At 52.0% G+C, this 15,150-nt stretch overlaps 5 protein-coding genes across 5 annotated transcripts; 4 read left to right on the top strand and 1 right to left on the bottom strand.

Moving 5' to 3' along the window:
- Positions 1 to 1,048: 1,048 nt before the first annotated feature.
- UHO2_00032 (putative heat-shock protein hsp60) lies at positions 1,049 to 2,797 on the top strand (the record flags this gene model as incomplete). The annotated part of the gene is made up of 1 exon (XM_041556652.1): positions 1,049 to 2,797. The coding sequence occupies one exon, from the start codon at positions 1,049 to 1,051 to the stop codon at positions 2,795 to 2,797; it is 1,749 nt and encodes a 582-aa protein (XP_041412586.1).
- Positions 2,798 to 3,124: 327 nt separating this feature from the next.
- Positions 3,125 to 4,198, bottom strand: UHO2_00031 (uncharacterized protein; the record flags this gene model as incomplete). The annotated part of the gene is made up of 1 exon (XM_041556651.1): positions 3,125 to 4,198. One exon carries the CDS (start codon positions 4,196 to 4,198, stop codon positions 3,125 to 3,127), a length of 1,074 nt encoding a protein of 357 aa, XP_041412585.1.
- A 374-nt stretch (positions 4,199 to 4,572) lies between these two features.
- Positions 4,573 to 5,480, top strand: UHO2_00030 (putative mago nashi protein; the record flags this gene model as incomplete). The annotated part of the gene is made up of 5 exons (XM_041556650.1): positions 4,573 to 4,598; positions 4,748 to 4,863; positions 4,964 to 5,115; positions 5,214 to 5,303; positions 5,427 to 5,480. 5 exons carry the CDS (start codon positions 4,573 to 4,575, stop codon positions 5,478 to 5,480), a joined length of 438 nt encoding a protein of 145 aa, XP_041412584.1.
- A 2,039-nt stretch (positions 5,481 to 7,519) lies between these two features.
- On the top strand, positions 7,520 to 9,028 carry UHO2_00029 (beta-tubulin; the record flags this gene model as incomplete). The annotated part of the gene is made up of 2 exons (XM_041556649.1): positions 7,520 to 7,532; positions 7,692 to 9,028. 2 exons carry the CDS (start codon positions 7,520 to 7,522, stop codon positions 9,026 to 9,028), a joined length of 1,350 nt encoding a protein of 449 aa, XP_041412583.1.
- Positions 9,029 to 10,827: 1,799 nt separating this feature from the next.
- Positions 10,828 to 14,263, top strand: UHO2_00028 (uncharacterized protein; the record flags this gene model as incomplete). The annotated part of the gene is made up of 3 exons (XM_041556648.1): positions 10,828 to 10,839; positions 10,933 to 11,077; positions 11,166 to 14,263. 3 exons carry the CDS (start codon positions 10,828 to 10,830, stop codon positions 14,261 to 14,263), a joined length of 3,255 nt encoding a protein of 1,084 aa, XP_041412582.1.
- Between the last annotated feature and the right edge of the window lie 887 nt (positions 14,264 to 15,150).

Raw genomic sequence — 15,150 nt, 5'->3', positions numbered from 1 at the left:
AACGGCAACTGGGAAGAAAGCGACAACTTGAGAAAATCAACTCGGAACCCGGAAAGCACTTGTCACCATAGCATCAAATGGCCACACCAACACTTTGCCATAGACAAGCACACTTGAACCACTCTCAGGACAACGTTGCTCTCGGCAAAAACCTTCTTTGACAATCATACACAACGAACAATCCAACCCCTTCGGTGTGAGGCAAGGTGGCACGAGAGGGTCATCTACAGAGTCGCTTGATGCGCCTCGCACTCATACGTCTAGAACTTTCCAGAGCTGTCGTTTGGCTGTTCAGAAGAACTGAGCCTTTTCCTGTCCGCTAAGCCCGTCAGAAGTCGCTGTGTGGTGCCCAAAAAAAAAAAAAAAAAAAAAAAAAAACAAAAACAAAAACAAAAACAAAAACAAAAACAGAAACAAAAACGAAAACGAAAACGAAAACGAAAACGAAAACGAAAACGAAAAAAACAAAATCGGGCAAAACCGTGATCGAGCCGAGAAAGTCAGAAAAAAAAAAAAAAAAAAAAAAAAAAAAAAAAAAAAAAAAAAAAAAAAAAAAAAAAAAAAAAAAAAAAAAAGGTCAGAAAAAAAAGGGCAGAAAAAGTCAAAATTTTGGCTTTCCACAGAAGGCGGCAGAACAATGCCGAAACGAAGAAGAAGAAGAAAAAAAAAAAAAAAAAAAAAAAAAAAAAAAAAAAAAAAAGAAAGAAAAATGTCACCAAAGGAAGAAATCGGGAGTGTGGAGTTGGCTACTCTGGAAGTAACAGCAAGAGCCTCGTGTAAGCGCTCAAAGAAGCCAAGGCACAGAAATTCAGAGAAAGCCAAAGAGCTCTTCCTTCCGGTTACTGAAGCAACAGCAAGGTCCAGATTTCTTCTCGTCCGTCAAAGGCTCGTGTTCACCGCTCTTTCTCCACCCTCATCATCCATCACCTCTGCTTCATCTTGCGTCTCTCATCTTCGACTTTTGCTATAACGTCGACCAAGTAGTCAAGGAGGATCATCCACGCATACCTCTCACACCCCATCGCTTCCTTACATCCCTCTCGCAACCATGTCTCTTCTTCGTAGGGCCGTTACCCCGGCTCGCAAGGCCGCCTTCAACCAGGGCCGTAGCTTCTCCACCTCGCTTGTCGCCAACGCTCACAAGGAGGTCAAATTCAGCAACGATGGTCGTGCCGCCATGCTCAACGGTGTCAACCTCCTCGCCAACGCCGTCTCTGTCACTCTCGGTCCCAAGGGCCGTAATGTCATCATCGAGCAACCCTTCGGTGGTCCCAAGATCACCAAGGACGGTGTTACCGTAGCCAAGTCCATCACCCTTAAGGACAAGTTCGAGAACCTCGGTGCTCGTCTCGTCCAGGATGTCGCCAACAAGACCAACGAGATCGCCGGTGACGGTACTACCACCGCCACTGTCCTTGCCCGTGCCATCTATGCCGAGGGTGTCAAGAACGTCGCTGCTGGCTGCAACCCCATGGACCTCCGACGTGGTGTCCAGGCCGGTGTTGACGCCGTCATCAAGTTCCTCGAGACCAACAAGCGTGCCGTTACCACCTCGGCTGAGATCGCTCAGGTCGCTACAATTTCCGCCAACGGTGACCAGCACGTCGGTCAGCTCATTGCCACCGCCATGGAGAAGGTCGGCAAGGAGGGTGTCATCACTGTCAAGGAGGGCAAGACCCTTGAGGACGAGATCGAAATCACCGAAGGTATGCGCTTCGACCGTGGTTACATCTCACCTTACTTCATCACAGACGTCAAGACTGCCAAGGTTGAGTTCGAGAAGCCCTTCATCCTTCTTTCCGAGAAGAAGATCTCGGCTCTCCAGGACATTCTCCCCTCGCTCGAGGCTGCTGCTCAGGCCCGTCGCCCCTTGCTCATCATTGCTGAGGACGTCGACGGTGAGGCTCTTGCTGCATGCATTCTCAACAAGCTCCGTGGTCAGCTCCAGGTCGCTGCTGTCAAGGCTCCCGGATTCGGTGACAACCGTAAGAGCATCCTCGGCGATCTTGGCATTTTGACCGGTGCTCAGGTCTTCTCCGACGAGCTTGAGACCAAGCTCGACCGCGCCACCCCTGAGATGCTCGGTACCACCGGTGCCGTCACCATCACCAAGGAGGACACCATCTTCCTCAATGGCGAGGGCGACAAGGACCGTCTTGCCCAGCGATGCGAGCAAATCCGTGCCGCTATCAACGACACCACCACTTCCGAGTACGACCGAACCAAGCTCCAGGAGCGTCTTGCCAAGCTTTCGGGCGGTGTTGCTGTCATCAAGGTCGGTGGTTCCTCCGAGGTTGAGGTCGGAGAGAAGAAGGACCGATACGACGATGCTCTCAACGCTACCCGTGCTGCTGTTGAGGCTGGTGTCTTGCCCGGTGGTGGTGTTGCGCTCTTGAAGGCTTCTTTGGCGCTCAACGACGTGGCTACTGCCAACTTTGACCAGCAGCTTGGTCTTTCCATGCTCAAGGCTGCTCTAAACCGACCTGCCCGCACCATTGTCGAGAACGCCGGCGAGGAGGGTTCCGTTGTTGTTGGTCGCTTGCTCGAGAAGCCCGGTGACTTTACCTACGGTTACGATGCCAGCGTTGGCGAGTACAAGGACATGATTGCTGCCGGTATCTTGGACCCTTTGAAGGTGGTCAAGACCGCTTTGCAGGATGCTTCCGGCGTCGCTTCGCTCTTGACCACCAGCGAGTGCTGCATTGTCGAGGCTCCTGAGGAGAAGGGCTCTGCAGGTGACATGGGTGGTATGGGTGGTATGGGTGGTATGGGCGGCATGGGTGGCATGGGCTTCTAAGCTGATCACCACCACTCCCCACACTCTTGTGAACCTAAAAAAAAAAAAGAAAAAAAAGAAAAAAGAAAAAAGAAAAAAAAAAGGTCATCATCGACACCTCGCCTTTCCATCTATGCATAGCTCAGCATGTTCTCTTTCCCCTTCTTTTTCTGTCTACATCAAGTGTATTTCAATAGTATTCCCGTTTATGCTCCCAAAAGAAAGATGGCTTGGCGCCGTAATTGTTTCGTCATCACCACTCATGACACTCTTGCAATCATTTTGGACTTTTTCAGACAGATGCATAAGAGCTGGATTTGTGTTGTGTTACAATCGTTTGTGATCGATTCATGGTGCTTGCTTTGAACGAGTTTTGAGCCATGCTTTGGCGCGAGCAAGGCGTTCGGCTTGTTTGCGCTTCTTTTCAGCGTCTTTGTCAGCATTCTCTTCTACTGCATCTGCTTTATTGGCTGGTAATGGTGTCGCCGCAGTTGCTCCTGCTTGTTGCTCAGATTCGTCTTCGCTATCGCTGTCATCGTATGCTACCAGACCCAGTCTTGTTCCTGAGTTGCCTTGCAATATCGTTTGTCGTGATGGCTGCAGAAGTCGAAGTACGTCTTCGTAGCTCATCTCGCCTTTTGCTTTCTTCAGCTCCTCCCACACCCTTACTGGATCAGTGATTTCATCTCCCTTTTTGCTTCGGATGCTGCTATGTAGGAAAGCGAAGCGATCATCGCCGCCATGGTTGGCCAAGATCTTAAGCTCTAGCAGCGATGGGTTGGTCGAGTTTGACAAGCCTCGAGCTGTCTTTTGCATCAGTTCGAATTGGCTCTTACTGAGGCCTATCTTCGCAGTCGTATCTGCACCAGGTATCGAGGGTCTTTTGGTGTCGATCTGAGGTGTAGTAGGTGCAGACAAAGGTGTTGGAGAGCGCAAACTGGCTAGTCGAGCTGCATGATGAGCTTCCAGTCGAGCTTTGGCTTTTGTGTGAGAGAAGCTGGCTGCCTCCGCATCAGTCATGTAGAAGAGATCTTCTGTGTCACTGTCCAGATCTGACCATCCTACATCATCGTCTTCTTTTGCGCTTGTCAGTGGGACTTTGGGGGGAAGGTCTTGCAATAGATGTATCGCATCGTACCGGTCAGTGATGACCTGCTGATCGCCGGAAGCACTGGTCCACTTGACAAGACTTGTTGCCCACTCCGACTTTGCCTCTTTGTGTTGCGAAGAGAGCGGTGGAGCATACAGACAGCGCTTGAGCCCGGTGTCATAATTGAGGGTAATTTCGTATGAGCATGGTCGCAAGACAGAGCCGGACTGAGGGTTTGGGCCGGAAGAGGGCGAGGCGAAGATGTGTGATGAGGCGCCTTCCTCTACCGAGGGACCATCGAAGCGCTGTCGCTTGTTCGGAGGGCGGCTCATCCCTGCCCTCTTAGCCGCTGCGAGGGTTAGAGGCCGAGGGCGGTTAGGGATGATGAGGACGAAGCAGTTGGCGGAGCGAAGGTGGATAAGAAGAAAGTGTGGTGCAAGAAGCTGAACCCTGAAAAAAACTCCACATCCGAATCCCGAAGAAAAATGTTGGAGAGGAAGAAGCATTGCGGCTGCTCACAGACCATTCATTCTCACTTTGCGCATCTTCCACTCTCCCAATCAACGCTCAACGGCGCCACAACAGCCCACAACGCCAAGCTGAGCATTCCTAATACACTCCTTCACGTAGGTAGCACTACTTGCAAATCAAGACCGACGCAGCAAGACGAAAGAGACATCAAAGGAGCCAAGAGCAGCATCATAACATGTCCGACTTCTATGTCCGATACTAGTAAGTCTTACCTCCCGTTAAACCACAGCTAGCAAAACTGCGCTATATCATACTGGCAAAACTGCGCTATATCATACTGGCAAAACTGCGCTATATCATACTGACAATCTCCCTTTTGGTCTGTCCGTTGATTTGATACTCGCTCGCAGCACTGGTCATCAAGGCAGACACGGCCATGAGTTCCTCGAGTTCGAATACTCCCGCGGTCGCTTGAGATATGCCAACAACTCCAACTACCGTAACGATAGTCTTATCCGCAAAGAGAGTGAGTTCAAATCTCTTGCTCTTCTCATCCTACAACAATCGCTGCTTGATGCTGACTTTCTTGTTCCTCTGATGAACACAACGATGCTTGGATCTGACAGTGTGGATCAGTCCCCTTATGGTAGACGAACTGCGACGGATCGTAAAGGAGTCCGAGATCATGCGAGAAGACGATGCCAAATGGCCCAAGAAGAACGTAGCTGGTCGACAGGAGCTCGAAGTGAGGCTGGGGAAAGAACATATTTCGTTTGAGGTAAGCACACTCTCCCTCTCTCGGCACCAGCCTCTTCTCGCGAAGCGAACAGCACTGACGCCAATGTGATTCTAAATCTTGGCCATTGCGACGAACAGACAGCAAAGATAGGCTCACTAATCGACGTACAAGATAGTCAAGATCCAGAAGGATTACGAGTCATGTATTACTTGGTACAAGATCTCAAGGTAAGCTCACTTCCTCGCCCTCTTCCCTGTAAATACCTTTCATCGAGGTCTGCGACTCACGCTGCTGATACAATCCATACTGACTCGCTGACATGACCATGTCGATGAACTTGCGCTTTGTAGTGCCTCATCTTCAGCTTGATCTCTCTACACTTCAAGATCAAACCTATCGCATGAAAAGCCCCCCGTTCACCGCACTGCTTTCGAATTCTGCTTCTCGCCAACTTGTTGTACTTTTAGCTTTGCAATGCATACGTCATGTACCATTCACTGCTGTCTCTATGACTGTGTGAGAGCCCATCCGTTCTTGGCTGGGGTTGCGAAGACGAGCAGAAGGCACACCGTATATTCAACACAGACACATCAAATTGTGTCGTTGATCTGCGAATGACGAAAAAGGGCAGCCAAAAAAATGGTCACAAAAATCAAGTTCTCCGATGAGAGCTACTCTTAATCGTGCTGCGATTGCAAACCTGTGTAAGACAGGGCTCTATTATTTGACGTACAAGACCAGGGACAACCCTCAAGGTTCTGCTTGCTCACAGAACCGAAAACTAGAATAGGGTTTAAGCTGCTGGTGATGAGCACTGGCGACAAGCAGATCTCCCGATGTTGTCATGCATCACCGATCCAACAAGCCGTTTGGCCGAAGGACGGGCAAACGCGCGACGCGTCCCACGGCTTGATATGTGATTATAGAAAAAAAAAACAACAACAACAAATACAGCATCTGCGTGCGCGGATTCCGTGCATGTTTGCCCTTGTTCCTAAAGTCACATCTCACCTCGCACACCTTCAACACTTTGTCTTGTCTCCTCTCCTGATCTCGCTATGTTCATGTCTTCTTCAGAGATCGTTTGAAATACCAGCACAAATCTTCGATCTTGCAGCATACTGCACAGCTCAGTATCAGATGTACGCAACTGGTCTGAAGAGAGAGAGAGAGAAGGCTAGGGAAGGAGAGAGAAGCGGGTGATGAAGAGGAAATTCGGGGTGCACGTTCGCATTTCAGAAGAAAAAGAGCAAAGGCACGGTCAAGAGAGCCTTGAACTTTCAATTCGCACTAAAATTGAAGTCGTTCTGTGGATTCGAATTAAAAGCTCGCGTGCGTGTCACTTTGAAAGTGTACAACAAAATTGAAAATGCCTCGAGAATCTGCGAATTCTCTCTGTATTTGAGTTTCAGTTTGGCTCTTGCGACGACGAGAGAACAACACTTTTTCTTTGTGAAGGTGTGTCTGAGTGTGTGAGAGAGAGAGAGAGAGAGAGAATGTGTGTGTGTGTGTGTGTGTGTGTGTGTGTGTGTGTGTGAGAAAGTTGCTTTGGAAGAGAGCAAGTCTGGGTGCGCGCACACTTGTCCCAAGTCAAGTCCAACACTTTTTGCCAGAAGAGAGATCTGCTTGTCCGCTCCGTTGTCGGTGCCCGCGTCAGCCAGCTCAGCTTGCGAATCATCACTTACAGCGCGCACCATACGCTCTTGATCACCACCACCACCCTTTCTCCTCTCTGCGACCGTTTCTCTCCTCTTCTCCTACGCAACACCTTCGTTTCGCAGACAGAACTGTTCCGTTCCGTCTTTGGTCAACACTCAGTAAGCTGTAAGTGTCACGTGCGATGACTGCCAACAGTACTTGAAGCAATACGGCTATCGATCGCGACCACGACAAAGCAGACACACCAGCAACACCATGCTTAGACAGACCCACACAACCTGCACATGGATCGCAACTCTAGCAAAGATGGAGGACAAGTCGGACAACCTATCAGCAGGCTACTCAGTCCGACATATGCCTAGTTGGCTCGGAAAGGGAGATAATAGAGGTCGAAAGGACAAAGACCAACAGCCCCATCGCGTTCCAGGCGATCGTTCGACATTATACGATGGGCACTGGTTGGAACCCAAGATCTTCCAGGAGTCTTCGAGCGGGACGTGCAGATATTCTGATCAGAGGGGTGACACAGAGGGACCCGAAGTTCCGCCTTCAGCAGAGCGCGGCAATCAAGATCCGCGGCACCCTCAGCATTCCTCTACCCAACTTCTCGTCTATGGTCACCCGACTTTCGATGCATCTTACCCCTCAGACCGTGCTTTCGCTCTCGCGATTGAAAAACATACATGCTGACTCGACTTCTCATTGATGCTGTGCTTCTGATCTGTGCTCTTTAGTCAACAACCCTTCAAGAACACCCTTACAACACTTCTAGTCCCTCTTCAAGATGCGTGAGATTGGTAAGTGACATTGCACTACCTTTGTGTTAAACAGCTGAATCTGATCCACTGACCATGTTCTCTTATCATGATCAAAACTGTGACCACCCCGCCATAACCATTTGACAACCCACTCGACATTCGCGCACTTTCATCCAACTTCCGCTTATCGACCCACAGTCCACCTTCAGACCGGTCAGTGTGGTAACCAGGTCGGTACCAAGTTCTGGGAGGTCCTCTCGGACGAGCACGGCATCGACCACAACGGTAACTACATTGGCACCAGCGATGATCAGCTCGCCCGCATCAACGTCTACTACAGTGAGGCCAGCGGCAACAAGTACGTCCCCCGTGCCGTCCTCGTCGACTTGGAGCCCGGTACCATGGACTCGACCCGTTCCGGGCCTCTCGGTGGTCTCTTCCGTCCGGATAACTTTGTCTTTGGTCAGTCCGGTGCCGGTAACAACTGGGCCAAAGGTCACTACACCGAAGGTGCCGAGCTTGTCGACTCAGTGCTTGACGTCGTCCGCAAGGAGGCCGAGAACTGTGACATGCTCCAGGGTTTCCAGATCACCCACTCGCTCGGTGGTGGTACCGGTGCCGGTATGGGTACCCTCCTCATCTCCAAGATCCGTGAAGAGTTCCCAGACCGAATGATGGCGACCTTCTCGGTCTTGCCTTCGCCCAAGGTTTCCGACACCGTCGTCGAGCCTTACAACGCCACCCTCTCGGTTCACCAGCTTGTTGAGAACTCGGACGAGACCTTCTGTATCGATAATGAGGCTCTGTACAACATCTGCTTCAAGACGTTGAAGCTCAACGCCCCCACCTACGGTGACCTCAACCACCTCGTCTCGCTCGTCATGTCCGGTGTTACCACCTGCTTGCGATTCCCCGGTCAGCTCAACTCGGACTTGCGAAAGCTCGCCGTCAACATGGTTCCCTTCCCTCGTCTCCACTTTTTCATGGTCGGTTTCTCGCCCTTGACCGCTCGTGGCTCGCAGTCGTACCGTGCGGTCACCATCCCGGAGATCACCCAGCAGGCTTTCGACAACAAGAACATGATGACTGCCTGCGACACTCGTCTTGGTCGTTACCTCACCTGCGCCGCTTACTTCCGTGGTAAGGTTTCGATGAAGGATGTCGAGGACCAGATGCAGACCTTCCAGCAGAAGCACTCGACTCAGTTTGTCGAGTGGATCCCCAACAACGTTCAGACTGCTCAGTGTGACATTCCTCCTCGTGGTCTCAAGATGTCGGTTACCTTTATCGGTAATTCGACTGCGATCCAGGATGTGTTCAAGCGTATCTCGGAACAGTTCTCGGCCATGTTCAAGCGTAAGGCTTTCTTGCACTGGTACACTGGCGAAGGTATGGACGAGATGGAGTTCACTGAGGCCGAGTCGAACTTGCAGGACTTGATCGCCGAGTACCAGCAGTACCAGGATGCCTCGGCTCTGGACGAGGACATTGAGGGCGAGTACCTTGAGGAGGAGGAGGAGCTTCCTCAGGAGTGAAAAGGGATACCATGACGTGTTTTGGACATGTACTCTATTGGCGGGCGTCGACTGGGGAGCCAGCTCAGTTTGTGGGAAAGGGATTGCAAAAATCTCGACGCCGTAGCTTCAGCCAAAGTCGGGTCGAGATGGAGCAAGTCCTCTGCTCGGATTGATGTTGCTGCTTCTCAACGGTGTCTGCCTCGTAGCCGGCTCTCTTTCAATCACCTCCTTTCCGCTTCTATCGATACACAAGTATGATAAAAACTCACATTTCCTTAGGCTTGCCTTGAAATTCCCCAAAGCTTTGTTATTCCCATCGAATCGAGTGTCTATGGCAGCATGTGTTGGGTGAGTATCAGTTGCCGGCGGCAAGAGATACTTGGAATCCAGGCATCAGGGAGGCCGTCACGTGAAGAAGCGCGTATTTGATATCGATCATGATCCGATCCTGCTCACTGGCTAGCATTGCTTTGTTCATATGCTAGTTTCAGGAACAGGGTGCAGGAGAGCCAGGATGACCAGGAAGGATGACAGCAGAAGCGACCCCACAAACAGAAGTCTGACGTCGGATCCGCAAGCTCCACCTTGTTTGTGCGAAGCGCCTTTGTCGTGCGGGGAAGTATCAAGGATCAAGGCTTGACGGCTGACGGCTGATGGCTTCGCTCGCTTGCTTGCTTGCTTTGCTTGGAGACGGGAAACTTGTGTGAGCTGAGGCGGCTTTTTCCACTTTCACACGAAACTTCAGCTGGCCCAGATTTGCATTCGGTTCGGCTCGGTTACGTTGTGTCGTCCTGCTCACAAGCCCATCTTGATCTGCGTTGTGCTTTGGATCTTGGCTCAATCGCTTTGCCCAACAAGATCGTTGCACAACTCAACAATGAGAGCCTTGAAGAGCTGACGGCTTGGGGTTGCGATCCGATTGAGTGGAAACGGTCAAGCCAGAGTAGTTAGACAAGGAAGGAGGGATGGAGAGCAAAGCAAAGCAAAGGCCTCAGACATGTCGACGGCCAACTCAAGCGGAGCCAGACTAAGACAATTGCACTTTCAACACCCTCGTGCAAGAAGAGGATTGAGAGCAGCTGCTCGACCCCTCTCTCTTTCTGTGCCTATCTCTTTCTATGCCTATCTCTTTCTATGCCTATCTCTTTCTGTGCGTATCTCTTTCTGTGCGTATCTCTGTCTGCAAGCGTGTGGGAGACCTGAGAATTATGTGAGCCAAAATAATGAATGAGGTCACGCTCCTCTCTCTCAGAAGCGGAAAAGCAAAGTCGCTTCCTGCTTGTTCGGCTAGAGAGGGACAGACACAAAGCTCAGCTTGGACACTGTCCATCCCTTCTCTCACACACACGCTCGACAGGGGCAAGCAAGACCTTCTAGCTTCCTTTTCTTTCTCCTTCAACCAGCACTTGCAACCAAAAGCGATCCAACCTCCATCTTGATATCCTTCTCCCGCTTTCTCCTATCTTCTCACCTCTCCGTGCCCGATCCACTTATTGGAACGAGTACAGGCCTAATCTTGGCTGCGCATCATCAGTAATTCGTCTCAGCCGTCGACCATCACGCTCTTCCAGCGACGCATCGATCGTTCTGATCGAAGCCGACAACTTTGGTAGCTTGGTCGATTCTTGGACCAAGTCATCGGGTCGCTCCTAAGGAAAGATCCCCAACAAGCAAGCAGTCGTGTTAAAGCTGCCATCTCCTCGACTCAAACAACAAGCGGCAACGACTCTTAAGCACTTAGCACGATCTCCAGAAAGCGAGGCTTCACGATACCCACACTCCCATAGAAACAGCTAATACAAGCTCGGAAAGTCACCATGTCGAAACCTGTGAGTGTAGCCCTTCCTTTCCTCATACAGCATCCTCCATGGCGCCACAGACCGTCTTGACTCACTTCTCTCTCTTCTCCCTTTCGATGACAGACCAAGTCCGAGCTCTATCTCAAAGAGCTCGACTCAGCCAGATTGCGCGGCAACTGGCTCTCGGAGCAACCAAGTCATTCGGGCAAGCCGCTACCCTGGAAGGAACTCCTTCGCAAGTTTGCTAAGCACAACGCTGACAGACCATGTAAGTGCACTGCCACCTCAAACTCCAGCTTGGTTTGAGCTTCTTATTAACATGCTGTTCAATTTGCCTTCCTCTCGCTCCTTGACAGCCCTCGCCGCACTTGCAACGCAAGAACAGCAACTCAAAGCCGCCATCCACAACTTTTATGTCGACTCGGAGTACACCGATGCATCCCACCTTGCCGACTACAAGGTGTATCCACGTGCTGGCGATGCCACCCTTTTCCCTCCCATCATGAAGTCCGGTGCGGAAGGCGTTGGCTGGTCTACAGAAAGCGTCTCACAGATCGCCGACCGCGTGCTCGAGTACGGCGATGGACAGAACAGGCTCGCTGCTCTTTCATTGCGCGCTTTAGCTCTCTTTGCTCTGGGTCGCGATGACGAGGCGGTCGACATTTTGCATCGCGAAAAGTTCATCGAGACCGCAGGCGAAGCTGCCCTTACCCCCGAGATCCACAACAGTGCGTTGACAGGTCTCGTTTTGCAAGCCTTCACCATTTACGGCATGGCCAACGAGCGCCTTCTCTTGACCAAGAATGAGCCGGGCTACGCTCCCTTTGCTCTCGCCGGCTATGCTCGTGCCATCGAGCTCCACGAGTCGGTTCGTGGAGGAAAGAAGGCCAATGCTCTTCGAGGTTTGCAAGCGGACGAGATCGAGCGATGGGCCGAGCTTGCTCTCTACCGCAATGCACTTCTTTCCATTCGGGCCGGCGAGCCAGTGCAGAGTCTGAACGCGCTTCGATCCTATCAGGCACATGCCAGTCGATGGCACAACGAGTTCCGTCTCCCACAACGCAACGTCATTCACCGATACTACCTGCGTGTTCTCAACCGCTCTGCTGAGCTAGGCACCTACGCTGATCCTCCCGAGCTGCCTCCACCTAGCCGTGATGACTGGAGGAGCAAAGCCTACCAGCTCTCAGTCGTCGCCATGGTTGCTTCCCGCGTTCAGATCCGCGATTACGAGTCCGAGCGTCTTCACCGCGATCCTGCCGCCAAGCGTATTGCGCCCACGTTCACCTCGCAACGCGTCACCTCGCGTACCGTCTCGAAGCGTCGTCCTCATGCCTACCGCGAACTGCGTGCTCCCAGTGTCTCATGGTCCAACGAATCGCTCACTGCTCAGCGAGCTGCCTTCTCATCCTTACAAAAGTCGACGGCATTCCCCAAGGCTGGCCACATCAACGACGAGGTGCTTGACTTTGCCGACCAGATGATCAAGGCTTGGGAGATCAATGGCGAGCTTGGTGGTGAGCAGGCTGACGACCTAGCCGACATCTTGCACGGGCTTGTTCAGTTGACTTTCCACTCGCAGCGTGTCGCTCGCTATTTGGTGAGGTTGCTGTTTGCCGCCGAGTGCTACGACGAGGGCAAGCGCGCTTTGCAAACCTACGTTCAGATTGTGGAGAAGGCGAGGGAAGCAGAGCAGGGCTCCAATAAGGACTCCTCGGACAGCAACAAGGAGCTTAAAGCGATCGAGAATGGAGATGCCAAACACGAGGCAAATGGAGCAAACCCAGAGACCGTCACGTCCTCCAAGGACTTTGACAGTGACGAAGTCTACGCCAACACGCTGGCTCATGGTGCATACTACGTAGGTCGATATTGCAACGACTTTGCTTTGGCGGACAAGATGGCTAGCAAGGCTCTCGCTGTGGTACAAGACGGCTCCTCGGGCAAGTACAAGTCTGCCTTCGAAAAGAACGCCTTGTTGCTTGCTCGTCTCAAACGCGTCAGTGGATTTGCGAGAGCCGGTCTAGCCATCGAGCTTGCCGACCCAATTCGTAGACCTGCACTGCAATCCGAGGCGCTCGCCGAACTCACTGCTGCGGTTCAACTCGACGACCAGTCCTCCGAAGCCTACTATCAGCTTGCTTACCTGCAGGCTGAGCTGCGGGATGTTCACTCTGCTCTCCAATCGGCACGCAAAGCAGTCGAGCTTGAGCCTGCGGATGTCGAGTCCTGGCACTTGCTCGTGCTTCTCCTATCTGCACAGAAGAAGTACAAGGATGCATTCAAGATCGCTGAAGTGGCTCTCAACGAGTGCGAGAACGATGACCACAGTGTCAGCCAAAGTGTCAATGGACCTTCGCCTGCTAACTTTGCAGCTTCGCAGCTGTTGAGTGTCGATTATCCACCCAAGCCATTGGAGAGGAACGAGTCGATCTTGCGCTTGATGGTGACCTACAATGCACTGGAGGAGCTTAATGATGGTGTCGAGAGTGCGATTGCTGGGCAGAAGGAGCTGTTCACATACTTCCACCGCGTGTTCCCTTACGCTGCTGCGGCTGCTGCTGCTGCGTCGGCGGGAGGAGCAGCTGGTGCGGGCGGAGGAGACAGCAGGGATTCGCGAATGTCGAAGGATCTGGGTGGTCTGCGACGCTATGGCTCGCTTGCTTCGGTTGGCGGTGGTGGACAGAACAGCAACGACACGGCGCTTGGACGATCTCAGACTACTGCAGGTCGAGCGAGGTCGTATGCTCAGCGATCGGCCAGTGCCGCTGCAGGAACGCAGAAGAGTAATGCAGCCATCTTGCCTGGCATGGCGCTCGGTGACCTTGACGAAGATCTCTCACGCTCCGGTGCCGAGCGAACGCTTCAACATCTCAAGCGACAGTCTCTTACACTTGCCAAGATCTGGCTCATCTCCGCTGCAAGCTTCCGACGTGCCAACCAGCTCAAAGAATGTCGATCCGCTATTCAGGAAGCCGAACGCTTACAGCCAGGCTTGGCAGATGTATGGGTGCAATTGTCGCTGTACTTTGCCGCTACTCAACAGACAAGGTTGGCTGTTGACTCGCTGCACAAAGCCCTCGCTTGTTCTGGTGGCGATGTAGCAGCGTCGGTTCACTTGGCGAGGTTGTTCTTGGCTGATCCGGAGTTGAAGCCCAAGTCTCTACCTCGATCTCCTGCGGGTGCTGGGACTGAGGCAGAGAAGGTCGAATCAAGTGTTGAGGCGAGTTTGAGTGGCAAAGCTCGGGACTTGAGCTCGGTCAGTCTTGCAGAGGGTTTACTGACGACGACGACAAAAGGTAACGGTTGGGACACCAGCGAAGCTTGGTTGTTCCTAGGTCAAGCTGTTGGCAAGAGTGGGAGGGCGGAGAGAGCGCGAGAGTGTTTCGAGTATGCGCTGCAATTGGAGAATACCAAGCCGATCAGGCCGTTGACGATTGCTTTGCTGCGATGAGTGCAGTAAATTCCTAAGTTTCTTTGGATATCACACATGGTTCTGGTCTTTGCTTTCGTTTTAATCTCATCTCCTCTTACTTCTGATGCTGATTCGGGAGTGATGGTGTGTGACAGTATGCGCATGGGAGGATGTTGCTCAACTGGATATCGAGGAAAGATGATGCTGAAGAGGGCTGAGCGAATTCGGGCCTGCGTTGCGTTGCGGGGTTGAAAAAGGCGACTGTGATTGGAAGAGGCAGTTGGCCTGTGACATTGGCACGCGCAGCTCTAACTTATCGCCGATTTCACGAAATGACAAGGCAGTGGCAGAACAGCGTCACTGCTCACTGCTCAACTGCACTCACTCACACACGCACAGACCACGCTAACAAATCTGAAAGACAAGCAGGCCACATTCACATTGATCGAATCGAGACTTCTTTTGCTTAGCCTCGTTCCTCCTCAACACCATCCCTGATCACCACGAATCGCAACTTCAACTTCTGCATACACATATTGAAGCAAATCGGCATCATCGGACCAGCAAGCACTTTCAAAACCAGTTGTGCCGCACTATCACCGCCGACGCAGCTTCGATTTCGACCGTAACTCGATTACCAAGGGCAGCATCTTCCGAACCTTCGACCGGTATCGGCTCACACTTTCAGCAGCAATCGAGGGCTGAGACCTGTAGCCCAAAGCATTGCAGCCTAATTTGCGACCATCGCTTTACTGTCGCGCAACTTTAGAACTGCTGAAGTGATAGCATCGTTGCTCTCTTTTATCAGCTGGTCACGTCGCTTCCACAACACTCGGCATGCAACACAAACTTCAAGGCTCGTAATTTGCATCCTCATTCGCACGCACCTTCTTTTTTTGCATCACCTTGAAGCGCCAAGCAGCACT

The sequence above is a fragment of the Ustilago hordei genome, assembly GCF_900519145.1.
Source record: "Ustilago hordei strain Uho2 genome assembly, contig: UHO2_contig_01, whole genome shotgun sequence".
In the NCBI taxonomy this organism is placed as follows: domain Eukaryota; kingdom Fungi; phylum Basidiomycota; class Ustilaginomycetes; order Ustilaginales; family Ustilaginaceae; genus Ustilago; species Ustilago hordei.
This window is presented reverse-complemented; position numbering and strand designations above follow the sequence as displayed.